This window comes from Ambystoma mexicanum, chromosome 10 (genome assembly GCF_040938575.1).
Source record: "Ambystoma mexicanum isolate Mex_15411 chromosome 10, UKY_AmexF1_1, whole genome shotgun sequence".
Lineage (NCBI taxonomy): Eukaryota > Metazoa > Chordata > Amphibia > Caudata > Ambystomatidae > Ambystoma > Ambystoma mexicanum.
Genome location: NC_090932.1, coordinates 1,111,858,826 through 1,111,886,023, shown reverse-complemented (window position 1 = coordinate 1,111,886,023; position 27,198 = coordinate 1,111,858,826). Strand labels below are relative to the sequence as shown.

Below are 27,198 nucleotides of genomic sequence, written 5' to 3'. Positions count from 1 at the left end.
TAACATGCACGCTCACACGGTCAGAGCCAAGGCCACAGCCATCGCATTTCAGCGGCAGGTTCCGTGGCAAGTCATAAGTAGGGCAGCCACTTGGGCCACCCCTTTGGCTTTCTGTAAGGATTACTGTTTGGACGCCGGCTCTAGGTCAGACATGGCCTTTGGACAGGCAGTTCTAAGGAATTTATTTGCTTAAGGAGGGTCTCCTCTACACGCTGGGGCTACATTCAGTTGTAATTGCCCATACAGTATGGAGGGTAGGGGGACGGGACGTAAGAGTAATTACAAGTTACTGATTGTAGTGTCTAACATACTCTTAGTCCCCTTTCCTCCATACGTCCCACCGTCCTCCCCCCTAATAATACTGGTGTCATTAGGCAATGGTCAATATTGTCTACACGTCAATGGGGGCTCGGGTGTGGCGCCGGTGGGTGGTGTCAGGGTAGTGAATGCTCCCAGGGCCGCACCCCTGCGCGCCTCTAGATTTAAAGGGGAAGAAGGTTTTTTCTGGTGAAAAAGGTTCTGTCTCCCGTCCCTGGGAAGGGACGCTCATGCAGTATGGAGGGAACGGGACTAAGGACTAAGAGTATTTTAGTCACTACAGTGATTAACTTGTAATTTCTAAGGTTAAACATTTGTTAATTTTTAATTCCTAGCCTTAGAGTTTATGTAATTCTTTTAGAGTCCAATCTTCTTTAGTAGACTTTTTCATTAAACTGTTAAACATTTATAACTTCCAAAACCCTTCTGCCAAAGTATTCAGGTTAGTATAATTATTTTTGGTTTTATGTATATTATTTTGATATTTGTTATTGAGTTAATGAACCAAATACTTAATCGGTTATCTGATTGGACCGGTATTTGTGCTATGTCTCTAGTGTATGTGAATTATATGATAATGTTCCACTCGTACTACTCTCTGGAGTACAGATTTGACACACTCCACTCACGTTGCCCTACAATCACCTGGTTCTCTTCAGAAAGGTCCTTCTATATGGTAGCATATTCCTAATGATTGGATGTTTGTACACGCTGGACAAAGATGAATAATAGGTTTTCTTTTCTTTTACAGGAGCAGAGCAGTACAGCCACTACGACGGATATAGTAGAGACTTTAAATGGAGGGGGCCCATGAGAGACACAACAGAGCGGTAAGTCAGGATCCTTTAAAAACTGTTACAGAGATTGGCCCTCACTAGAACTCTGGCGGTAGCCGTGCCCTTATTAAGGGCACGGCTGCCGCCGGAGTTGTTTCTGGTGCAATCATGAGTTCTGCTTGCGGGTGCTGGCATGCACGCCTCGTCAGACCAGGCGTGCAGTCCGGCACCGGTGAGCAGAACTCTTAGTGTGGTGGAGAGGTAACAACAGCGCCGGTAGCACTACCGGCGCCGTTGTTGCCTTTCAGCCACAATCATAATGAGTCCCATTGTCTTTATGCAGATCATACGCTTTCTATCCTGAGCATCACAGCATTACTGCTGGACTCACTGGTATTTTTTCATTGACCTTGAAGGTGATTGAGCTTTTTTATCTTGCTCGTCTGCTGCATTTACTTTTGTTCTGGGAGCACTGGACCCTTCTCTTAAGGTTCCAGTGTCTTCTCTTTGTTTTGGCCTCCATGATTTCATATGACAGCATCCCCCCACCTTATGTGGTGTGCTGCCAGGAATCTCTCGTGTCCCTTTTGCAATGTTGATTTGGGTTCACTAGTTAATCCGTGGACCTACTGGTACAGGAGTGGTCATCCCCACCACAAGCCATCTAACATGGGAATGCTGTAGGGACACTCTGTCCCCTTCACTTTGTACTAAGTAGCCTTTTTGCTACTTTCTAGGTATCCTTTGAACAGGCTGGTGGCATTCGTGAATTTTTTACCTTATTCTGGATGCATTATCCCAGTCTGCCTTTTTAGCCGTGATAATGCTCTAAAGGGGACCATATACTCAAAATTGCCTCTCCTCATGCTTTAAGTCCTGTTGAAGATGGCCTCTCCTTTGATGGCCATCCTTCTACCTTGCCAGGTTGGGGGGAAGACCTCCTTTCTTCATGCACCTTGGCAGGCGTCTTGCAAGAATGACCACTGGAGATCTGAAGAAGATGACCAGGGGATGCCAGAAGACTGCTGCAGAAACCTTCATTGGCTCAGCCAATACCACCCATAGTAAACCTCAACTGTCTAAAAGACAGTGAAGACCCCTGTGAGGTGCCTTCCTCCCTAAGGCAGGTGGGACCAACCAGCCACCTGTCCTACTCGAGGTACATCACCTGTTTTCCGTTATCTGCACGGGCATCTTTGCATTTCCTCTACAAGGCCTGTATCCAGCTGTTCATCATTGCAAGTACTTCTGGCTCGCCAAATGGCTGGAACTCTTTGGGAGCATCCTGGTGGCTCTGTTGAATGTTGGGAAGTGTGCTGGATCATCCAACACTTTAAGGTGAGTAGCAATTGCCCTGGAGATGGACGGGGATGCAGATTTTTATTCATACATCAATAATCAAAACGACTCGGGTAGTTGGCAAAAGGAAGAAAGTTTTAATATCCATTATCTAAAACCGGGAGCATAACGAACATCAACATACTTGCTCGATCCTCTTACTCAATGCATTTTAGTAAAAACTAAGACTGTATGCCTAACATTCGTCATCACTGACATCTAACCCTCGTATTACCAATGTCATCCTACGTGGCAAACTACAAAAACCTATGCGAGTGGATGATTGGCTCTGAGTGAACATCGAAGTATACCATCCATACTACTCTAAAGGAATCTGAATAAGTGATTGGTTACTTAACATAAGGTGGGGCAACTAAACCCTCCCCTAAAAAGGACCACTACGAACATCACTAAAAACACGACGTTCAATTGGTTACACAACTATAGGACCCCTAATTGCGTGGTCCGCTATGATTGGTAGGCGCTCTAATTTCCGTCAGCACTTTCTCACCTATGTCTAGCAGCAGACAGGCTGGCCATCCAGGTGCTGGTGAGGTCGCTTTAACATTAGCTTTCCACCAATTAGCATATCAGTCCATCACCACTTCAGTGGTCTACTGGCAATTAGGCTTTGAAGTTCGTTCTTGAGTGTTCTTAGCTCAGGGAATTTCAGGGTGTAGAGGCACGCGAAGGTGTGACCATCTCATTCGTCCAACTTCACCCTTCCACGTGACTGGAGACCATGAAATTGAGCCTTTTGTGCATTTAAAATACTATTTTCTAATGGACCTCTGACGTCTCCCTTGTTTTGCTTATGCCTTCTCAACAGGAGATTTGTTCTTTTACACATTTTGTATCCAATACCAGTCTACTCCTGCTTGATAAGTTCTTGGCTTTTTTGGCTCGTCCAGCATTATTTGCTGAAATTCACTTTTGTAATTCAATTTGCTTTTTCAACTGCGACACACTGAAAATGAGGCTCTCTCGGCCTTCTTGTTAAAGTCCAGCACTGCCATAATGCGTAGCGGAAACATCCACCCTTCACTTATCCATATATATATATTTATATTTCTGAGGCTTGTGGAATCTGCTTAGATCACATGCTGTGCATAGGCCGACATCTAGTGGAAGCTGCGGAGTATTACAGTTTGTTTTTCGAAACTCGAAAATGGGCGTCGACACAGGCGTGCCAGTAATACTATCCCTAGTGTGACGTCCACTGTACCCAAGATCCCTCACGCGTCTAGGATCCTCAGATTGTTTTTTTCCGCCATACTGGTCGGAAGCATCTTGCGGAGTCCCCTGGCCTTAGCCTTACTTTTGCTAATTATTGAAGTTTAAAATTATTTATTGACATCCTTCCCCACCCCAACGTCGACCCTCGACGACGGCTGGAGAAGACATCGACCGTCGGCTGCTGCACGACGGATCTGGGCCTCGGAAGGCCGCTGGCCTCGGCCCGGGCCTAGTAGGCCGCTGGCCTCGGCCCTGCAAGTAGGGAGAGTGGGGGGTGGTACATACTCTTCACTCTTGGTATATAGGTACACCTTATATATTTCCAACACTTACCAGCCCGCTGCCTCAAGGTGCGTATGGAGGGTACCCCTTTCCAATTCTGCCCCAAGTGCAACCGCAAATACCCTTGGGTCGACAGGCACGCCACGTGCAATCTCTGCTTGCCGAGGGACCACCCAGAAGCGAACTGCAGAGCGTGTAGTAGGTTTAAGCCTAAGACACTTAAGGACCGTTCGACAAAGCGTTGGGCCCACCACGCCAGGCAGGCGGCCATGGCAGCGGAGGGCGCCTTCAGCGATGGCAGCGACGCCGTACTTTCGGACGGCGAGGGCATTACGGCGTCGAAAGACTGCCGAGCGCAGGTCCCCGACCTCGGAAGGTTGTCCGGCAGGGCGGCTATGGGGAAGACCCCTGGCGACGCAAGCGCTACACACCCTACACACACTAAGCACACTAAGTCCAACCGAACCTCGACGACGTCGACTTCTCGGAAAGAGGCACAGATAGAACGGTCCGACTCGGTGTCCTCTGGGCGCTCTCGATCGAGATCGCCTCATGACGCAACACAATCATCCACTCTTGCCAAGAGTGCCTTGCTCCCTAGATTAACGGAAGTTCGATCGTCGGAAGACGAAGACGACTTCCACCCCCAGGCCGCGCTCCAGGAGACCGAGGCCGCAGTTAACACCAGCGAGGCCCCACGCTCGAAACACACAGATACCTCTCCCGACCCTCGACGCCAGGCGTCGAAAGTCTCTGGGGCCTCCAAGGGGCAGGGAAAACACGTTTCCACGCACGGGGAGGGGGGGAAACAGCGGAAAGCACAGCCTTCCACTCCTGTAAGACCATCCTTCCACCCTAAGCAGACAGACAAACACAAATCTACTGGGACATCAACATCCAGCAAGGGTACCCTTGATAAGTCCCCTAAGTTGCCTACTAAAGTCATACCCTGTTCCAAAGAATGGTCCAGTGAAGACATAGACAGGGTCATGTCAAGGATTTCTTCCTTAGCTGATTTTTATGACAAAAACCCAGAACATTTCCTTTCGTATGACCCTCAAGGGGCCACACCCTCAGGCTCCTCTGATCCTATCCCCCTAAGTAAAAAGGCCCGGTTCGAAAGACCTGAACCCTTCGAGGTACAGCCTTACTCTACTCCATACTCTACTCCACACCCTAGATACCAAGGACAGCCTTTCCCTGAAGGGGACCAGGAGTTTAACATTATGGAGGAACAAACCGGGACTGAATACTATGCGGATGATGAGGACCTGGAGGAGGTAGAAGATGAGCAGGAAATTTACAGAGTAGATTCCCCGGTAGAGAGCGAAGCCCCAGTTACCGACTCGCCAGTTGATAACCAGCCCCTCCTTAATGAAGTTCTCGCTCGCGCAGCAGAACATTTTCACATTGACACCCACGGTGTACAGGAGGAAAGGGACTTCGCAGAAGAGTTGGTGGGAGAGAGGAGGCCGGTCGCTCAGACCATCCCTATCCTTAAATCCATCCAACGTAGAATAGATCCATCCCTGGTGAATCCTAACCTCACCAGAGCCGTCAACCCCAGAGTCGAAAAACTTTTTCGGGCAGCCCAGTCTGACCCTCTTTATATAAGAGGACATCTTAAACCAGACTCCCTAGTGGTTACCAACACTCGGAAGAGGGCTGGGACACCCTTATCGTCGTCAGAAGCTCCTCCCGACAAGGAGAGCAAAAAACTGTATGGGTTTGGCAGGAAGGTAGTCTCAACGTCCGCCTACCAAGCAAGGATTGCAAACTCCACCACCCTGTTGGCAAGTTACAACTGCCATCAATGGGAAGAGGTCGCGGCGCTCATAGCCTCTGCTCCTGAACCGTTAAAGGGCCAGTTGGCTCGGATCTCGGCAGAAGGGAGAGCCGTGTCTGGTTGCATATTAAAAGCAACTTTCGACGCCGCGGACAACGCAGGAAGATTGATAGCGGAAGGTACTGTTATCAAGAGACATGCGTGGTTACGGCAGTCGGGGTTCAAGACAGAAACCCAGGCTTCATTAATAGACAAGCCGGTGGAACCCGATCTATTGTTTGGGAAAGCGGTCGAAGACGCACTTAAGAATGCCAAGGACGAATACGAGACTCTCAAATCCCTTGGCCAGCTTACCAACAAACCCCCTAACCAGAGGGGGAACAGTAATTTTCGTCGCCCACGCGGCCAAAATTCACAAAGAGGCAACTATGCCCAAGGACAGGGTACACAATGGAACAACAACCAGCAGTCTACCCAAAGTTACGGCAGGGGTAACAAGAGAGGTCGTGGAAGAGGCAGAGGCAGCCCCAACAAGGGAGGTGGCACACCTCCACCAAAGCAGTGACGCTCAGTTCAGGGTCCCTTCTCACGCAACCCCAGTAGGGGGACGCATTTCCAACTTCACCCAGGCTTGGGAAGGGATCACCTCAGACAGATGGGTGCTGTCAACAGTGTCCACAGGATATTGTATAGAATTACTGCAGCGTCCCCGGAACCACCCTCCACGACAAAGAATACACTCCTTAGAACATCAGAAGATCCTTCTCGAGGAGATCGCCATTCTGCTAGAAAAGGACGCGATAGAACTCGTCCCAGGACACCAGGTAAACAAGGGTATCTATTCAACTTACTTCCTTGTGCCAAAGAAAGATTTGACAATGCGCCCAGTATTGGACTTACGGCCTGCCAACAAGTATGTCAAGCCCCAAAAATTCCGTATGACCACGCTGCAAGAGGTAATCCCCCTCCTAAAAAAGGGGGATTACATGGCAACCTTGGATATGAAAGATGCTTATTTTCATATTTCCATGCTCCCAGCGCACAGAAAATACTTGCGCTTCAAGGTGGACAGTCGCCACTACCAATTCAAGGTACTGCCCTTCGGGATAGCTTCAGCACCAAGGGTATTCACCAAGGTACTGGCGGTGGCAGCTGCACACCTACGCAGGGAGACAATCCCAGTGTACCCTTATCTGGACGACTGGCTCATAACGGGGGAAACCCCAGGAATGTGCAGGTCAAACATTCAGAGGACTATCGACCTCCTCCACGAATTAGGCTTCTCTATCAACGAGAAAAAGTCAAGTCTGGTGCCAAGCACCTCAAAACAGTTCCTAGGAGCAATCCTAGATACTCAGAAAGGGTTGACCTTCCCTTCGGAAGAGAGAATTCGGAATATACTACTGCAAATTCCACATTATCAGTCAGGTCAACAAATAACGGTACGCAAAGCAATGCGGTTACTGGGCATGATGGCGTCATGCATTTACCTGGTCCCCCATGCGCGTCTGCGCATGCGTCCCATGCAGGAATGGTTGGCGAAACAGTGGTCTCAGGCAAGTGGTCAGTGGGACGATCTAGTGGTCGTTTCGCCAACACTCGTACAGAGCTTACACTGGTGGACAAGAGAGAATCTCACAAGGGGAAAACCCTTTTACGATCCCGAAGTACAGGCAGTGGTGACTACAGATGCATGCCTGACTGGGTGGGGAGCTCACCATCTCCACCACACAGCTCAGGGTCTCTGGTCTCACTCAGTAGCCAAGAACCACATCAACCTGCTAGAGCTTCTGGCAGTATTCCGAGCGCTTCGGGCGTTCGAGCCCCATCTGCTAAACTTGTCGGTGCAGATCCGGACAGACAGCACGACAGCCATGTTCTATCTGAACAAACAAGGAGGGACTCGTTCGGCAAATCTGTCCAAGCTTGCCCAGAAAATCTGGATATGGGCACTCAGACGGAACATGGCGGTGTGCGAGCCCATCAAACTCCCAGCCTGGTACAACCTACTGTCCCAGCAACAAGGTCAAACAGTGCACCAGGAACCCAACTCAATGAACCTGGCAGCATGGCTCCTGAGGTCATAGAGTTTGGCCATCTCAATTTACCACAGAGGTGTATGGACATCCTAAAAGAATCCAGGAAACCAAACACAAGGCACTGTTACTTTAACAAGTGGAAGAGATTCGTTATTTGGTGCCAGTATAAACAAATCAACCCAGTTGATTGCACTCCTTCCAACGTTGTAACATACATGCTCCACCTGCTGGACGCAGGTTGGTTTTTAACTCTCTGAAGGTACACCTGGCAGCCCTCTCGGCTTACACCACATCCCATAACAAAGTATCGTGGTGGAAAGTACCAGTAGTTAAAGCCTTCATGGAAGGAGTAAAGAGACTTCACCCTCCTATTTCGAACCCACCGCCAGGATGGGACCTCAATGTGGTGCTAGCTAAGCTCATGGGCCCCCCTTTCGAACCCATGCATAAAAGTAGTCTCAAACACCTGACTTATAAAACGGCCTTCTTAGTAGCCATTACCTCTATAAGAAGGGTCAGTGAAATTCAGGCTCTGTCAGTGCAGGATCCTTTCTTTACTATCCACAAAGACAAACTGGTTTTACGCACACACCCTAGGTTCTCACCTAAATTTATATCTAAGTTCCATGTAAACCAGTCCATCGAGCTTCCGGCTTTCTTCCAGAACCCGCAAAGCTCAGCTGAGGTGAAACTACACACCCTTGATGTGCGTAGGGCGGTCCTCTACTATGTAAATAAAACCAGACCGCTAAGGAAAACAGATCAACTGTTTGTCTCCGTAGCTACAGGCAGAGAGGGGGATCGCGTCTCTAAAGGCGCGATCTCGAAGTGGATTATCAACTGTATACAGCTGTGTTACTCTCTTTCTGAAAAAACTCTGCCTTTTACGCCAAGGGCCCATTCTACTAGAGGCATTGGGGCCACTCTGGCTTTCATTGCAAATGTTCCCCTCGACACCATTTGCAAAGCAGCTACTTGGAGCTCTATTCACACTTTTACTCAGCATTACTGCATTGACACTCATTCCAAGGCAGATACACAAGTGGGACAAGCGGTTCTAAGACACCTGTTTGCTCATGACCCTTCTCACATCCCACCTCCTTCTTCTGGTACTGCTCGCTAATCTATGCACAGCATGTGATCTAAGCAGATTCCACAAGCCTCAGAAGGGATACATTACTCACCGTAATCGTATTTCTGATGCTTGTATCTGCTTAGATTCACATGCGACCCACCCTTCCTCCCCTCCGAGAGAAGGCGCATGATTGCTTGTAGTCTTACCTTTCTGTCTATCTGCTTGGATTATCTGTACTCACGCTACTCCTCATGCTTCCTCATGTCAGAAAAAATACAATCTGAGGATCCTAGACGCGTGAGGGATCTTGGGTACAGTGGACGTCACACTAGGGATAGTATTACTGGCACGCCTGTGTCGACGCCCATTTTCGAGTTTCGAAAAACAAACTGTAATACTCCGCAGCTTCCACTAGATGTCGGCCTATGCACAGCATGTGAATCTAAGCAGATACAAGCATCAGAAATACGATTACGGTGAGTAATGTATCCCATATATATATATAGGCGCTTGCCGCAATCTATTCACTATAAAGCTTGAGGCTAGCTTCACGATTACTATGCTTGCTTGCGTTTCTTTTGCATTTGTACACGTATAAAATAACTTGATGTCTTCATCAATTTTGTGGCTTTTGCTTCTTCACCTTGATCCCAAGATGTCACTTAGCCTTGATACTTTCTTGATGCCTTATAGAATATCTGCATTCTCTGGGCTCTGCATCTCTTCTAGGTACGTCAGTTCAGCTCTGCATGATGTCACCATTCTCTTGTACCATTCATTTGCTCTGCTTCTTCAGGAATCTTATTTAAACGATCATCCTATTTCCTCGTGTGCAGGTATGGTTTCCTTAATAGGAATCTTGCCTCTAGGATTCTCCTAGGTATTGGTATTCTCAAAGGTACTGCACGGTTTTCATACTCTGCTCTTTGTCGATTCAACTGCTCCGTGTATGTCACATACTCTGGCTTCCAATCTATAGGTAATATGGACGGGACGGTTGAGGTGGGAATACTTGGGTCCTCCTCTACACTCCCCCCCACTCCCCTCTGGGCAATTCATTGACCACTCTCACATCATCCTTCAAATCCAGACATCCTGTTCTGAATATAGGCTTTTTTGGAATCCATATATTTGACGCCCTTCAGGCATCCTGCTGTTTCATGGCCATAGCCCCTGGCCCTGGCACTCGGGGCCTCTGGGTCGCATCACAGTGTCCCTGCATGGCCCCAAGGGCCCAATCATGCCCCCCAAGACTCTCTTGGAGTCAGTCCTGGCGCCTTTGGCACCAGGTTCATATGGCAGAAGGGGGAGCTGGAGCTCTCGATGGAAATGGAACAACATGGCTGCCCTCACATGGTTCAGTTCCAGAATTGAACCATGTGGTCTAGCATCTAGGGTGTGGTCAGGCCTGAAGGCACCTGGGATACCTGCAGACTATTTAAGCTACACCCGAGCTGCAGAACACGCTTTGTGTTGCTCTGCACTCACAGCATGACGTTCACCGTGGTCTGCCCTCTGCATTCCAGGCCTGTACCTGCAAAAGAAGAAGAAGAAGAACATCATTAGCCATCCGTACCTGCTAGTTAATCCAGCTCCTGTCGATCGCTCCAGTGTCCCGAACATCCAGTTTCTTTTCGGAAGCTCGTCCTCTCTTGGAAGCCGCAACCTGGAGGAGGAAAAAGAAAGCCAGCATTAGTAAGTGTTTGCATCTCTCATTCAAACATCATTCGGAAGCACGCTTACCTGAGCGGAACTCGCTGTTGGTTTATTCCCGTTCCGGCCTCCATCAACCTGCAAGACAAAGGAAAGGCGGGTTAGCTCTCATACTTACTCGACAGCGATTCGGACAGCATCTGCTCATCGCTCTGCATCCTCCTGGCCGCTCACCATCCGGAACATCACGGCGGCCAGCAAGAGAAGAATGACACAGGTTAGCAAACAGCAGAAGCGCACATAGCGCCGCGCTCCACACATTCACTTACCATCTCAAGCACAGCCCCCTCAATCAGCTCGATGTCTTCATCATCCCTTCCACACCTAAGAGAGAAGGAAGACATTAACAGGGGCAATTACGGACAAATTATCAAGAACAATAGACTTACCTGAAGAACTGAGTAGCAGCAGGTCTGGACTCATGGGCCCGCGCCAGTGAAATAACTTGGCTGCAAAGTGCCCCATCCACGACGCACCCCTGCACAGAACTGCAGGACGGAGAGCGCATCATATCGAAATCCAAGGTGAGGAAAGCTCTAAGGGGGTCGTTGGGTTCACAAGGGAGGTGGACACTGAGAGGAAGAGATTGTGGGCTAAATCAGAACTCCTGTATTCCAGACTAGATCCTCGGCAGAACGAGAACCCGGGGAGGTGGATCCAGGTCAGGAGCAGTCCAACCAGATCGGGTAGCGTCCCTGTGGATACCAGGTGAGCGTTACAGCTGTTTTCACATGCTCATCTTCATTCCATGTCATAAGCTGGCACTGCCCACTTGGACTGCAATAGATCCACCTTCCTACATACTTTTTATGATTCTTTTGGTACAGGAACTTCGTTCCCTGAGGTGCGTGGATACTGGCCTTCACAAAATCTCTGATTTCTTCATCTGTCAGGTCTTTGGGCTTCCATCCTGACTAAACATTGATCATGATCTTCATCCCTATGGCTTTCTTTGCTGTCTTCTTGCATTGTGAGATCATCAACTTGATCACACTGAATCCAAGAAATATCACTATCAGGGCTCCAAGTAACTTGAAAATGTCTGCCATCCATTGTGGATCACCAGAAAAGTGATCCAAACCAACTATCATCAGCAATGTCTTCAACTTCGTCTGTCATCTGACCATGGCGCTTTGTCAACATGTGTATGGCTTCTGTCAAGGTTCCATTCTCGTCATCATGAGAAGGTATAAATGTGCAACATGATTCTCCAATTTTTGCACAAACATCTCCATCCATAGCTGTAATCATGTCCAAGACGTATCTGTTCTGGAGAGTTATCAATCTTCTGGCTCTCATCTCTTCTCTAATTGCGTTGAATCCCTTTATAGTTGTGTTGATCGTCTGTAACAATTCCCATCTGGTAATCTGTAGCCACTTGGTGTTTGCTCCAACCTGGATTCTTGGCATGAATATCATTGTAAACACTGATGAGGTCTGGCTGAACAGTCTGTGTTCACATGGAATGGCATCAAAAGCTTCTATTGACTTAGCTGAGAAATATTTCTCTCTCTTCATCAGCTTTACAGTTCTCTTCTTCCTCAGGTGAGCATCTGCTTTTGGGAAACTGTCAAGGTTCAAATCACTTCTAGGAGTTACCAATGCTGGAACATGGACATTTACTATAGAGCAAATTCCTCCCCAGTCTGCAGGCAATCTGATATAAGCTTTGGTTCCACATGCCCAATAATGATCCATGATCACTGCAGTACCAATGTTCATCTTTGGTGTATCAAAGATTCTGTCACAGTTGTGATACTCTGACTTCTCTAGTGCCATTATTTTTTAAGCACAACTTTGATTTTTCTAACGGAATTATTTGCAAGGGTCCTCCTCTATCTTCGACCCATGTCAGTAATTTGGCAATGCTTTCCCACAGGGGCTTACATAGCACCTGCGCATTGCAAACAGTCGATTCAGGACGATCATACACCATCCATGCTCTGCAAATGACCACTCCTTCCCATCCATCTGGAGACAACAATGATCCCCAGATCTGCATTTAGGCTCTGTTCTTCCAGTGCTTGGTGTGTTCCTCAGTTTTTCCTGGACTGTCAAGTTTCTTGTTCACCTCCCATCTGATTCCAGCTCCTTTTACTCCAGGCTTCTCATACCTGATCACGTGATTCTTGGTGTGTTCTCTGTCTCTTATCTTTCTATCTTGCACATAATCTTCATCTGGGTCTGTCCATTCAGTTGCCCATTTGAGGTAGGCATCTCAGCCCATGAACTGGCCTCGTGTTTTGCGAAAGACAATGCGCTGTCTGGACATCTATTTCAATGGCTATGAAGATCTTGGATTTTCCCATACTGTACAGCAGGAGTGCACACACAAAGCATTCCTCCTTCGAAGTTCTTCTTCCCACTTCCTTCATGTGTTGATAGCAAATGTTATTTCCCAAGTGAGCTGTACTGTCCAAGTAATCATTTAGCTAGGAGTCACCTTAAATGGTACTTCTTTTAGGTCTCATTCTTCTCATATGACTTTCCATAGTTTTCTCATGAAGTGTGTTGGCATAACTTCTCCTAGCTGGATCAATCATAGGCACACCAATCAGTGTTCCCTGAGTAGGAGAAGGTTCAGAACGTCTTATCTGCTCAGCAGCCCATTTAGGCATGAAAATGTCACGCAAAATCTCCATGTGTGTCTTTCTTTTAGGAATCATCTCTGGGTTATTTATCATAGGACCAGGTGTACTTGCATGCATCATCTGTGTAGGTTCACTTTCTATCCGCCTTTTCTCCTGTCTGTTTTGCAAAGGCTGTATCTTATGTCCAGAAAGATTTTCTAAAACATTTCTTGCATGTGACTGATTGTTAAGGACCTTTATCTCTGATTCAGGCAATATATCATCTTTCTTTGGAACAGGAATAACTACATAGGGTCTGGGCTCCCTTGTGGTTGCCACAATTGTACCTTCCTTCTGTTCTGGAGGATTCACTGGAGTCCTAGCCCCATGTACATCTATATAGTACGATGTGCATACTGTGAGTGAAATCAACACTATGATTAACAGAATGCAAGCATAAATTATACTCAAGCAGGATATCTTGCAACATCGATTCTGTGAACAACGTGGGCGTCTCTGTGCATCCGGCATTATGATATTACTATTTACTCCACCCATCTTTATTGCCTAAGGAAGGAAAACGTAAACTTTAATACATTGCCATTATTAACTGTTTCAGGAAGCTTTGATTTGGCTCAGCAATTCGTCCTAACTGATTGAAGACAAGATTCTCAGAGATTTCCTTGTATCATTTTTTATCAGATAAAATGCAGTGCCTCTCCAGTAATGAAGAAAAGCAATTTCAGTAAGTCTAGATAAGTTCAACGATGTACACTAGCTCCCAGTCAATGCCTCGAATCTGCTTTAGATCAGATGACATGATGACATTCTTTCAGCATGAGACAAAAAGTTCTGTCTTACCAGCAACCTCTCGATTTGTCCCTCGAGGGAAAATTTCACTTTGACCTCAGAGTTCTCGCACAGTAAGCGTTCACCTATAGTATGACGCCTGTCAAGAGTGCTCTCAATGCTGCATTGTTTCTCGAATCCCTTAAGAATGTGTACACATCAATGTGTGTTCAAACAAGATGTGGATATTCTTCAATCAGACAATAGAAAACCACACTGACCAGCCTGTATGCGTTGTCAACGGATAGGGGCATTTGCAATTTCCCCACTATATTCTGGTAACTGCAAGATTTGCTCGATTATTGCTGTGAGTAGTCTCCTTACAATGGGAGCATTCTTAGGATTTTGCAGAAAAACACATACACAAGTAGTTCTCCCAACGATATTCGGATATGAGCTTGAATATGATCCTCGAGACATCATGTGCTCCCAAACAGGAACTCGCAGTGTAGAACGAATCGGGGTACTGCATCCTCTTCCAGTTGTCGAAAATGTACTCAGAGTTTGGCATAGTTTTCTTCTTATCAAGGCTTAAAGCATGCCTCAGTCCAAAGTCAATGACTCTTGTGGCTTAAAGAATAAAAGCTCTTCTCTTAAACCTGAAATGACTGCACAGTGTGTTCGAATCAGCTTCCCTTTTCCTCTTTTATAAGTGACTAAAAAGAGTGTTCCGAACCAAGCCACAATTCACCAAAATCCTTGCCTTTATTTGTCAGCTTCTGCGTCGTTCTTCCTCGTCATAGATCTAGTCTGCATGTGCTGTGGTTCTTCCCCGATGCTTTCACTTGCTTCCGGTAGGGGTGGGGGCATAGGGGTTTCTCCAGCATACATTTTGACGTCACCTAGAAAAGTCCAAGCACGCCTGCCCTGCACTTTGACTGCAGGCAGCGTGACGTCCTCCACAATAAAAGGTCAGTTGAAGCAGGGTTCGTCCCACTTCTTCCTTGTGTCATTTCTGATCAAAAACCAAATCTCAGGGGAACATTTGGGCAATACGTAGTTCTTGAGATTTGTCTGTTGAAGCACCTCCTTCTATGTTCCGTAAAGCCCCACACCCTTGTCGCTGCAGCTGACCTGAAATGACAGAAATATCATACAAGTAAGATATGCATGTAGCTCCATTCCTAACATTTCAGAGGTAGGCTGAGCATCAATTCTAACTCTGGATGGAGGCATGAGGGGTTTCCCCATTCGTCTCTCTGTCACAATTTCATGGGGGGTCAGATGGTGGTCCGAACCTGGTTGGTTCCTCAATGCATGTAATGCCAGTGGTAGGCAACGCAACCACCATTTCTTCAAAGTAAGCTTCAACTCGGCTATCCTTTCTTTAAGCTAGCCGTTGAGCTGTTCGCAGATCCCATTTCCTTGTGCATGATAGACCAAAGAAAACTTGTGCTTTATACCAAGCAACAAGCTAATCTGCTCAAATGACTGATTCACAAAATGTGGGCCATTATCTGACATCATTACTTCACACACGCCCCATCTAGGAAAGACTTCTCGCATCAAATATTTTGCTGCACAGGCATAATCTGGGTGTGTACATGGACCAGCCTCAATCCATCTTGAAAATGGACAAACTACTACGATCACATATCTATATCTATTACATACTTGCAGCATGTCGACATAGTCAATATGCAAATGCTGAAAGGGGCCAGTGAGTGTCGGGATACCTCCCCTAACTGTGTGCAGTGTATGCCCAGCCGTACATTTTTGGAACACAATGCAGTTCACTACATAGAAGGCAACGTGCTCTAACAAATTTGGAATGAACCATTCCTCTGCAATAGTTGCAGCAAGGTTCTCTCCAGTTGTATGCGCGGGGTAGTGTAGCTGTTCCAGCGCCACCCTTAATAAGGCTACAGGCATCACCAGTTTACCAGTGCTGTCTTGTCGCCACAATGCTTCAGAGGGGACCCTCTTCGCATCCAAAAATCCTTCTCATCTTGAGGTGCTTCCCCCTGAACCTCTATTAATTGTGCATGAGGCAAATCACTATATTTCCCAGACACATTCATCATCACCACTATTTTTTCTTTTACATCAATTGTATCAAATTTCATCACATTTTCTGAACATGCAGCGAGTTTGGCCTCATTGTCTGCTGCTTGGTTCCCGCGTAAGATAACGTCTGTCCTTTTAGTGTGAGCTGTGCATTTAACGACTGCGATGGCCACTGGGAGTTGTAGTGCCTTAATAAGCCTATCCAATAAGGCTGCATGCTGCACTGGAGTGCAATCCGTTTGGAGGTAACCCTTCCTTTTCTAACGTGCTAGCCCTGCGCGCACCGTTGACGTCACATAGACGGAGTCACTGTACACCGTTACTTCCTGGTCTGCATGATTCTCGAGCGCGGCTATCAGCCCCACTAATTCTGCAGCCTGTGCTGAATAGTGAGACGGTAATCGTGCACTCACCTATTTCGGAAACTCTCCATTTGCTGTGTGCTTTATCACAGCAGCACCTGTATATCTCTGTCCAGTGTCTTGATTGACCCTCGAACAACCGTCAATAAAAACAATCTCCGCTCCTGCCAGAGCATTTTCTTTTACTCTCAGGATTTTCATCATAGAACTCCTCATAGTTTGATGCTCATCCTCTGCCAGTGGTTCAGCTACAAACATGGCAGGATTCACTACTCTGCATCGAATTATTTTGATCGCTGGATTTGATATGACTACCTTCATAGGCAGAAGATCTTTGAGGAGTCAACATACCTTTTGGTTTCTCTAAAATGGCAAATAGTGCATGCTCTAAAAATAACTTCATGGAGCATCCCATCACTATACTTGCAGCTTTCCCTATGGCAAATGCGGCGCCAGCCAAAGACTGTTTGCACAGAAAATGACCCCTCATTACTGAGTCTAAAATTCCATTGTAATATGCAAGAGGCTTGTACCCCAATGTGGTTCTCTGCATGAGGACTGCTGTTATAACAGTGCCATCAGTGTGTGAAAACAAAAGGAATTCCTCAGCATAATTAGGAATCCTTAAAACTGGAACTGTGCAAATTGCTTTTGTCAACTCCTCAAACCCTGTTTCCATGTCCTCAGTCCACATCATTTTTTCTTGCTTTGCCTGTGCTTTCTTTAAGGCCTGTAATAAAGGCCTTATATACGAGCTGTAGTCAAAGACCTATGCTCTGACATAATTACATAGACCCAAAAAACTCTGCATGTGCTTTATTGTGTGGCTTTGCTGTCTTTAAAATAGCCTCAGCCCTCTCAGTAGTAACCTTCTTTCCTGCATGTGAAATAAGTTGGCCAATTTACACCACCTTCTGCTGACAATACTGTAACTTTTCTTTGTCAACCTTATATCCTTTGTCAGCAAATATAATCATCAACTGAACAGAATCGCGTCTGCACTCCTCCTCTGAAGTGCTGAAAACTAAAATGTCATCTACATATTGCAACACAACGCTTTCTAAATCAATATTGCTGAAGTCTATTTGGAGGACTCTTTTGAAAATCGATGGAGACTCACAATACCCTTGTGGTAAACGAGTACTCTTTAACTTAGTCTGTCTGAACTTAAATGATGTCAGATCCTGCAAGTCTTTGTGCAATGGGATTGAGAAAAACACATTTTTCAAAGCAATCGCAGTGAAATACCGTGCTCCAACAGGTATATTACATAAGATCGTAGCCGGATTAGGAACTAGAGGGAACTCTGCCTCTACAATATGGTTCATCGGTCTCAAATCTTGAATTAGTCTCCACAACCCCCTTTTTCCTGTTTTCACAGGATAAATTGCCATATTACAGGGTGACCCTGACGTCACGAAGATGCCCTGATCCATCATGGCAGAAATAGTCTTAAAAATACCTTCATACACCCCTCGAGACATGGGGTACTGTCGTGCCCAAGGTAAAATTGCTCCTGGTTTCAGTTTAATCTTCACTTATCCAACTCCCTTCAACAGGCATATGTTATAGGGGCCTGTGGTCCATAATGAAGTTGGCACTTTCGGCATGTCTTCATCAAAATACTCGGGACTTTTTTTGTGCTAACCTCATTTTCTGTGTCACTTCTCGTTTGATTGCTCTCACCCAATAAGTAATGCTCATCTTGAATATGACTTTGTCATCAGATGGACGATCTCCAAATATGTCCTCATCAGTGACGTCAGTCAATCTGTAACCTTCCCCAATGTCAATTACTACATACCATCGTCTGCCCTCATCATCATTCCCATCAAGTAGAGCCATTTCTCCTTGCACAATGGCTACTTGTAGCTCCAAGGGAAAAACGTGTCCCTCTTCTTCGAGCATAGATATCTTTGGTCTGAATAGAAACTCATCAGGTATTCGCATAGTTCTGCCTACAAGGCCTGACAGCCATGTCAACAGAATGCTTACTGCATAATAAAAAACCTCAGTTTCTAAAGGTATTGCTCTTATGGCTATTCGTCCTGCAAATGCCATAATAATTTCACACACATTTAAATAATGCATTCCTCGTGTCGAACACATAATGCCTTCATCATGAAAGAAATTGTTATGTTCAACTTTGTCATTAAGTCTCGACCTAATATTTTGACAGTTGTCTGCCTCGAATATAGCAATGGCACCGACATGTCACTCCTATAGATACTGGTATTTCTTCAGTAAAAGGAACTCTGCATGTAGCTCCTGAAAAACCTTGAGTATTCATGGCATTTCCAACATCGAAAATTTCCCAGCTTGTATGCATGAGCGTGTTGCACCCGTGTCTACTAAAAACGCAAAAAGATTTGCCTCCTATACTGACGTCTACCCTCGGTTCTTCATGAGGATTCCGCATCACGGATAGTACTGAACACATCAAGCCTCCCAGCGAGCTGTCCTGTTGTGGATACAGCCTCATCCCATTACCTGTATAAGGATTCCCTCCATCAACACTGACACCCCCTACTCTAGGAGTCATTAGCTGTCCTGTGCTAGTGCTCTGCTGAATCTGCATAGGTGAATGCTGTGACTGCGCTTGTGGCGGATTCACTGCTGCTTACTGCGTTTGCAAGCCTTGCTGCACTCTCGGCGCTTGTTGCTGCTGCATCGTTTGATTCAGAGCAAATCCGTCTCCACTCTGCTGTGAATATGCAGGCGGGTTTAAATTCCCTCCTCTTGAGAATGTGCCATTTTGCACGAACCCTTGACTTCTGCACATGCAAGCAAAGTGCCCCGTCATGCCACATGTCCAACATATAGGTGGCCTCTAATTTGCCCATCCTGCATGTTTTGATTATAATTCTGCATGTTCTGAAACCCACCTTGATTATTATGCCAATTCCCTTGATTATTCTGAAAACCTCTTCCTCGAAATCCACCCCTTCCTCGTGGAGAAAAACCCACTATTTCTGTGATCAAACGGCCTTTAGTTATTCACCTGCGGCATGTTCGTCATCTGCTGTGAATTCGATCCATCTACACTAGTCAACATTGCTCTCTCAATAGCATACTTGGATAACTTTTTCTTTACCAATTTTGCCTCTTCGCCTTTCCCAGCATAATCTTTTTTTGTGATTCTTTTCCTGCAAGAGTCTGCAATAATGCGTGATGGTCAGCTGAATCTCTGACCATGGTTTTGCTTCTAAACCCACTAACTTCTTGAGCTGCTTCTGCACAGGGTCTGGCGGCCCTTGGCACAATATATGATAGAACACAGGTATAGATTTTCCCCAAGCTTTGCGCGTTTCCAAGGCCCATGGCTCTTGAACATTTTGAATGTAAACAAGCGGATCATCTACTTCCTGCATCTTTTTGGTCATTATAGCTCCCATATCAGACGTGTCTGGATACAGTACTCTAAGCGCTTTCCAGACCGCCACTCTGCAGTTATTGAGCGGTGCTTCATCGTAAGCAGCATTAACCACAGTAACACCTGCATATCCTGCTCTTGACCATACGTCATCAGCTCTCTCACCAAGTATGGCGATCAGGAGACCCTTACTGTCCCCTATGGCCAATGTGTTTCCTCCCATCATCTTTTCCAATTCATGTATCCATTTCCCAGCGCCAGAAGTCAGACTCAGGAGTTTACACCTTAAGTTGTCCTTATCCATCTGGGTGTCGTAAGCTCTTGATCCAGCGCAGAAGTAGCACGAACTCCTTCCTCCCCTTAGCAGTTTTGGCGCCTGGGACTTAATGCACACAGGAAACCGCAACCACCACGGGGAAAGAGGGTTAGGGTCCACGGGTTGGATAGGTGTGGGGTTGTAGGATCACCGGGTAGAGGTTAAGGGAGATGTTATGGTCAGGTAGGGGTTAGGGGAAAGACATGCTCCTGATCTCTTGATGCTTGGTTGGTCACACTAAACACCTTATATCAATACATTCTTGCATGCACTCATGAGCATCTCAACAATCATACACTGTCTTACTGCACTGCGTAGGGTGATGTGCTTAGCTTATTAACACTGATTCATAAGCTAACGCCAAGCATTGCTTACTCCAGCAATGACTCCGTTAGTTGACCCTTACTTCAGTGTCCAGTGTCAATCGCACTGAATTACATGAGCTTGTTCTCAGCCCACCCATTGCTTGGGAACCTTACACATTAGGAACACCTGTACAGCACAGTCTAGGTTTGTACTGGTCCAGTACCAGGCAGTTAGTGACACAAAACGTATTTCTCAAAGAAACTGTAAAAGACTTAGCTTCGGTACTTGTCTGATGTCCGGTTTTGTCTGCGGGCCCCCCCAGCGGTGCCTTGGAAACCGTGAGCTGCGTCTGTCAAATGAAAAGGAATTAGTACGTGCGTTCACGTAGCTTGTTTCTACCACAGATTGGCTCGCACACAATTCTACATGCGGTTAGTAACATCATGCGCCTGATGCCCAAAAATGGCATGTAAGTCTCCTGCAGTGATCTGGTGCCTCCCGGGCCTCAATTCTCCCCGAGGCTTCATGCAGTTAGTGGTTCGGAACTGTGAAAATCTGATAAAGTACTTATCTTTAATGCCGCGGGGCCGCGGCGATGTAGTCTGGGCGAGGGATGGCCCCGCGTAGGAGTTGTGCCCTTTCGGAGCTCCGCGTAGGAGTTGTGCACTCTCGGAGCTCTGCAGGATGCGTCCGCCCGTGAGGAAGTCGAGCGCGAACAGGGTTTCGGGGCTTGCGAATGCGCGAACCCGTCTCGCGCATGCGCGATAACTGGGGCGTTGTCCGCACGGGTTGCAGGCCCTGCGTGCCAGTCCCGGGGCTGCTGGGAGTTGTAGTTTTCGGGTCTTTGTTTGCTCCTGATGCCGTTTTGGCCCAGCAGATGCCACTCTTCCCCATCTGATATTCCTACAAGAGGGACAGAGATGGCATCTACTGGATAAATAGGCCCCCTTACTGGTGGCTGCCACACTAGGCCCCTGCTGGGCTCTGACAGTACATCCCCTCCCCGCAGAAGGACCTGGCTTCTTCGGGTAATTACGGTGATACAACCGCAAGAGACGAGGAGCATGTACATTAGAAGCTGCTTCCCAGGACCTTTCTTCGGGGCCATACCCAACCCAATCAATGAAATAATATAATTGTCCGCCCCTTTTTCGGGAATTGAGGATAGCTTGCACCTCGTATTCGGGGTACCCTTCTACCAGAACCGGGGGAGGTCGTGCCATTCGGATGTGGGGTGCCGCGGGTTTTAGAAGGGCAACATGGAACACTGGGTGTATTTTCATATGGGCTGGTAATTGTAATTTCATGGCCACTGGGTTTATGACATGTGTGATGCGAAAAGGACCAATAAAACGGGGCTTGAACTTTCGTGATCCAGGTAGTTTCAGATGTCGAGTTGATAGCCATACTTTGTCTCCAACCGTGTAGATAGGGCATGCTCGTCTTTTCATATCAGCATATTTCTTACTAGTGTCTTTTGCTGTGAGTAGGTGTTGGTGTACCTTCTTCCATGTCTGTGTTAGTAACTCTACCCGTGCTTGTACTGATGGCACGGTGTCCGAGGTGGTTTGAGGGATAGTGGGTTGGATGTGCGGATTAAATCCGTAGGTGGTATGAAAGGGCGAGGATCCTGTGGAGGTATGGTGTGAATTATTGTATGCTATCTCGGCCATCCAGAGAACTTCCATCCAAACACCCTCTGTACTATGAGTATAACACCTAAGATACTGCTCCAGGGTCTGGTTCAAGCGTTCTGTCTGCCCGTCAGTTTCGGGATGGTAGCTGCTAGACATTTGTAAAGTAACACCCACCTTTTTACAAAATAGTTTCCAGAATTGCGAGGTAAACTGCGTCCCCCTATCTGACACAATGTGTTGAGGTATTCCATGTAAGCGAACTATGTGCTGCAGGAATATGTCCACCAGTTCACTCGCAGTTGGGAGTCCTTTACAAGGAATGAAATGGGCCAATTTGGAAAAAGAGTCGACCACTACAAGTATGACTGTGTAACCCTGGTCGGGAGGCAATTCTACTATAAAGTCCATAGAGATGGTGTTCCAAGGTTGTGTAGGTGTGGGCAAAGGGCGCAAAAAACCCATTGGTTTCCGATGGTCAGTTTTACTTTGTGCGCACACTTCGCATTGCTGCACATATGTCCGTGTGTCTCTAAGAAGACCGGGCCACCAATAATGCCGTTGCAGTAATTCTTGAGTTTTGTTCACCCCCGGATGTCCGGCCAGGGGGGAATCGTGACACCATTTTAAGGCTTGGGCTCGCAAAGCAGCTGAGGGTAGATACACGGAGGTTCCGTGATAAGGTATACCGTCCTTTAAATATTGTTCCTTTTTTGGATCCTCCCATTGAAGCAGGTCCTTAGCTGACATTGCCTCCCCGATCTGCTCGAACAATTCATTCGTTATGCTTGCTGCAATTTTTTCAGCCGCTATGATGGGTTTCGCTTGTTCTTCCAGACATATCAAGGTATGGTCTTCGGGGTACCTTGATAGCATATCTGCTTTTTTGTTTTCAAGCCCAGATCTGTAGGTGACTACGAAGTCACAATCTGCAAAATACATGGCCCATCGTAGCTGGCGTGGGGTTAAAGCACGTGCAGATTTGAGGAATTGAAGGTTACGATGGTCGGTCAATACCGTGATGGTGTGTCGTGCCCCAAGTAGGTAATGACGCCACTCTGCAAATGCAGCTCGAATGGCCAGTAGCTCCCGGTCTGCTATAGTATAATTTTGTTCTGCGGGGTTTAATTTTCTGGAGTAGTAGGCCACTGGATGCAAGTGACCCGTCAAATCTCGTTGGGATAAAATAGCCCCCAGCGCATAACCAGAAGCGTCTGTTTCTACAGTAAAAGGTTGCGTGGGGTCGGGATGTAGCAGAATAGGTGCCGATGTGAATGCCTCCTTCAATAGGTTAAAACTGTGATCAGCCTCTGGCCCCCAAGCAAATGACCTTCCCTTTTTCAGCAGTTTGGTGATGTCTAACACTTTTTTTGCAAAGTCCTGAATGAAGCGTCGATAAAAGTTTGCGAATCCTAAGACGGCTTGGACTTCCTTGACGCTTGTAGGGGCTGGCCAATCCAGAATTGCTTGTACTTTTCGATTGTCCATTTTCACTCCTTGTGGGGATAGAATGAATCCTAGAAACTCGACGGTGTTACTGTGGAAGCAACATTTCTCGAGTTTGGCATATAAATTGTGTTCCCTTAGACGTTGTAACACCGTTCTGACGTGTTGCACATGTTCCTCCTCAGTGGATGAGTAAATGAGGATGTCGTCTATATATACCACTACGAAACGGTCGAGGAGACCGCGAAGGACTTCGTCCAGAAAATGCTGGAAGGCGGCGGGTGCGTTGCAGAGGCCGAATGGCATGACCTGATATTCATATAAGCCAAACTTTGTTCTAAACGCGGTCTTCCATTCGTCCCCTTCACGCACCCGCACCAGATGGTACGCCCCTCTAAGATCCAGCTTGCTGTAAATGGTTGCTCCCCGCACTTGATCTAACAGGACTGGGATTAGGGGCAATGGGTAACGATTTTTTATTGTTACTTTGTTGACTGCGTGATAATCAATACAAGTCCTAAGTTCTCCGGATTTCTTCGGCACGAAGAATAGTGGTGACGAAACAGGTGAGGTGGAGTGCCGTATGAACCCACTTTGCAAGTTAGTATTTATGTATTCTTCCAGGTGTTTGTTCTCCGCCTCAGTTAAGGCGTAAATCCGACTACACGGTAACGTTGCTCCGGGTTCTAAGTCAATCCTGCAATCAAAGGAGCGATGTGGGGGTAGTGTCTCTGCCGCAGCCTTACTGAAAACATCCCGGAAGTCTGCATATGCCGAGGGAAGTCCCGCCAAGTCTTCTATACCTGACCATTGTGTTGTACCCAATACGCGTACAGGTCTCCCTTTATCCTTAACACAACGACGCTCACAATGCTCAGAGGTGAATGCGACCGTTACACGTGTCCAATCTATGGCAGGATTATGTAGGGCCAACCAAGGCAAACCTAGAATAAAACCGAACTGTGGAGCAGCGATAACATCAAAGGTGAGGATTTCACTATGGCCTTGTATATCTAATACTGCTTCCTCTGTGTGTTGGGTCACAGGTCCTGATTTCAATGGCGACCCATCCACAGCGCAAACTGGTTCCTGATTTTCGTTCCGACGTAGGGGTAGATTTAAGGTTTGCGCATAAATGGCATCTACGAAATTGCCTGTGGCTCCCGAATCCACCATTAGAGTGATCACCTGATTCTTCAAACGGGTTTTTAAAAGTCCAGTCACAGTGACATGAGAACTGTGGATATGGGTCGCATTAGCTAAGACATGAGAAGGGGCGTCAACAAGGCTCGGGCTCGACAGATCCACCCCATTCACTGACGAGCGCTGGCGTTTCCCTGCGGTATACTTCCTTTAGGTTTAGTACCACACTCCTTAACGAAATGTCCTGGCTTCCCGCAATACATGCAGAGTTTCTCCCGTCTCCGCTTTTCCCTTTCTTCATTGGTAATGGGGCCTCTAATGGTACCTATTTGCATGGGTTCAGGTTCTGATGCCTTGTCGCTTTTCCCCATAGTTGGAAGTTTTTGATGATCTAACCTGGGAAGTACTCCCTGTTTGCTTTCCCATCTTTTTTTATCCAGACGTCGCTCTCCTTGTCTGTGATCCAGACGCAGTGCTAAGTCTATCATTCCAGTACAGGTATCTGGCTGGGGATCGACCTGTGCTATGAGATCCTTTAGGTCATCCCTTAAGCCTTGATAGAAAAGGGCTAACCTTTTTTCATGTGGCCCTTCAGCCTCCACCACTAACCGATTAAAGGACGTCACATAGGTAATCAGCTCCTTGTTGCCCTGTTGCAGCGTCAACAATTCCTTGTCTCGCACTAGAGAGGCTGCTTTGCGGTTAAAGATCTTGCCAAACTCTTCCTGAAAACCACTCCAGTCATACAGCACTGCATCGTCTTTTTGGACCAGGGGTGTTGCCCAGGCTGCCGCATCTCCCGTGAGATAGGAAATAACAAAAGCCGTCCTGGACTGATCTGAACGGAACACAGCGGCCTTGGTTAAAAAGTGTAACTGGCATTGTGTCATAAAAGTCATGTACCTCTGTGGGTCCCCCCATAACGCTCAGGGGTAGCTAATGGCACTGGAGTTTCGGTAGTGACATGTACCTTCACGGGAGTATGGGCCCCCTCAGGCAAAGGAACCCCCGGGCAGCCAGACCCCGAACCTGAGTGGAGAGATTAAAGTAGTCCTGGCGAGTGGCCGCTAATTCAGCCTTGAGTTCGTGCAGAGCTTGGGCTATTTCTTCCATGATGGCGGCTAAGTTCGTGCTACCTGGGCGCTTAGAATACGTGGGTTCGCGCTTCTGTCGTAGGCTCTTGATCCAGCGCAGAAGTAGCACAAACTCCTTCCTCCCCTTAGCAGTTTTGGCGCCTGGGACTTAATGCACACAGGAAACCGCAACCACCACGGGGAAAGAGGGTTAGGGTCCACGGGTTGGATAGGTGTGGGGTTGTAGGATCACCGGGTAGAGGTTAAGGGAGATGTTATGGTCAGGTAGGGATTAGGGGAAAGACATGCTCCTGATCTCTTGATGCTTGGTTGGTCACACTAAACACCTTAGATCAATACATTCTTGCATGCACTCATGAGCATCTCAACAATCATACACTGTCTTACTGCACTGCGTAGGGTGATGTGCTTAGCTTATTAACACTGATTCATAAGCTAACGCCAAGCATTGCTTACTCCAGCAATGACTCTGTTAGTTGACACTTACTTCAGTGTACAGTGTCAATCGCACTGAATTACATGAGCTTGTTCTCAGCCCACCCATTGCTTGGGAACCTTACACATTAGGAACACCTGTACAGCACAGTCTGGGTTTGTACTGGTCCAGTACCAGGCAGTTAGTGACACAAAACGTATTTCTCAAAGAAACTGTAAAAGACTTAGCTTCGGTACTTGTCTGATGTCCGGTTTTGTCTGCGGGCCCCCCCAGCGGTGCCTTGGAAACCGTGAGCTGCGTCTGTCAAATGAAAAGGAATTAGACGTGCGTTCACGTAGCTTGTTTCTACCACAGATTGGCTCGCACACAATTCTACATGTGGTTAGTAACATCATGCGCCTGATGCCCAAAAATGGCATGTAAGTCTCCTGCAGTGAACTGGTGCCTCCCGGGCCTCAATTCTCCCCGAGGCTTCATGCAGTTAGTGGTTCGGAACTGTGAAAATCTGATAAAGTACTTATCTTTAATGCCACGGGGCCGCGGCGATGTAGTCTGGGCAAGGGATGGCCCCGCGTAGGAGTTGTGCCCTTTTGGAGCTCCGCGTAGGAGTTGTGCACTCTCGGAGCTCTGCAGGATGCGTCCGCCCGTGAGGAAGTCGAGCGCGAACAGGGTTTCGGGGCTTGCGCATGCGCGAACCCGTCTCGCGCATGCGCGATAACTGGGGCGTTGTCCGCACGGGTTGCAGGCCCTGCGTGCCAGTCCCTGAGTGTGCTGCTCCCGGCGCTGCTGGGAGTTGTAGTTTTCGGGTCTTTGTTTGCTCCTGATGCCGTTTTGGCCCAGCAGATGCCACTCTTCCCCATCTGATATTCCTACAAGAGGGACAGAGATGGCATCTACTGGATAAATAGGCCCCCTTACTGGTGGCTGCCACACTAGGCCCCTGCTGGGCTCTGACACTGGGGCCACGGTATATATTGCGGTCTGCCCCCCCCTCCCCACCCCACCTTTTTCTAACAAGTTTAACTGTGACGCTCTAAACTCATTCTCACCTCTCATCATTTGTCTGTCCACCGAAGGGACAATATTCCAGCATCGCCTT

The 27,198-nt window shown here is 47.3% G+C and overlaps 1 protein-coding gene across 1 annotated transcript in view; it reads left to right on the top strand.

Annotated features, from left to right (window-relative positions):
* LOC138492039 (poly(ADP-ribose) glycohydrolase-like) overlaps positions 1–27,198 on the top strand; it is a 1,720,160-nt gene that overhangs the window by 1,179,912 nt on the left and 513,050 nt on the right. The window contains exon 12 of the mRNA XM_069618967.1: positions 1,070–1,148. Coding sequence (XP_069475068.1) covers positions 1,070–1,148 — 79 coding nt within the window. The remainder of the gene's footprint in view (positions 1–1,069; positions 1,149–27,198) is intronic.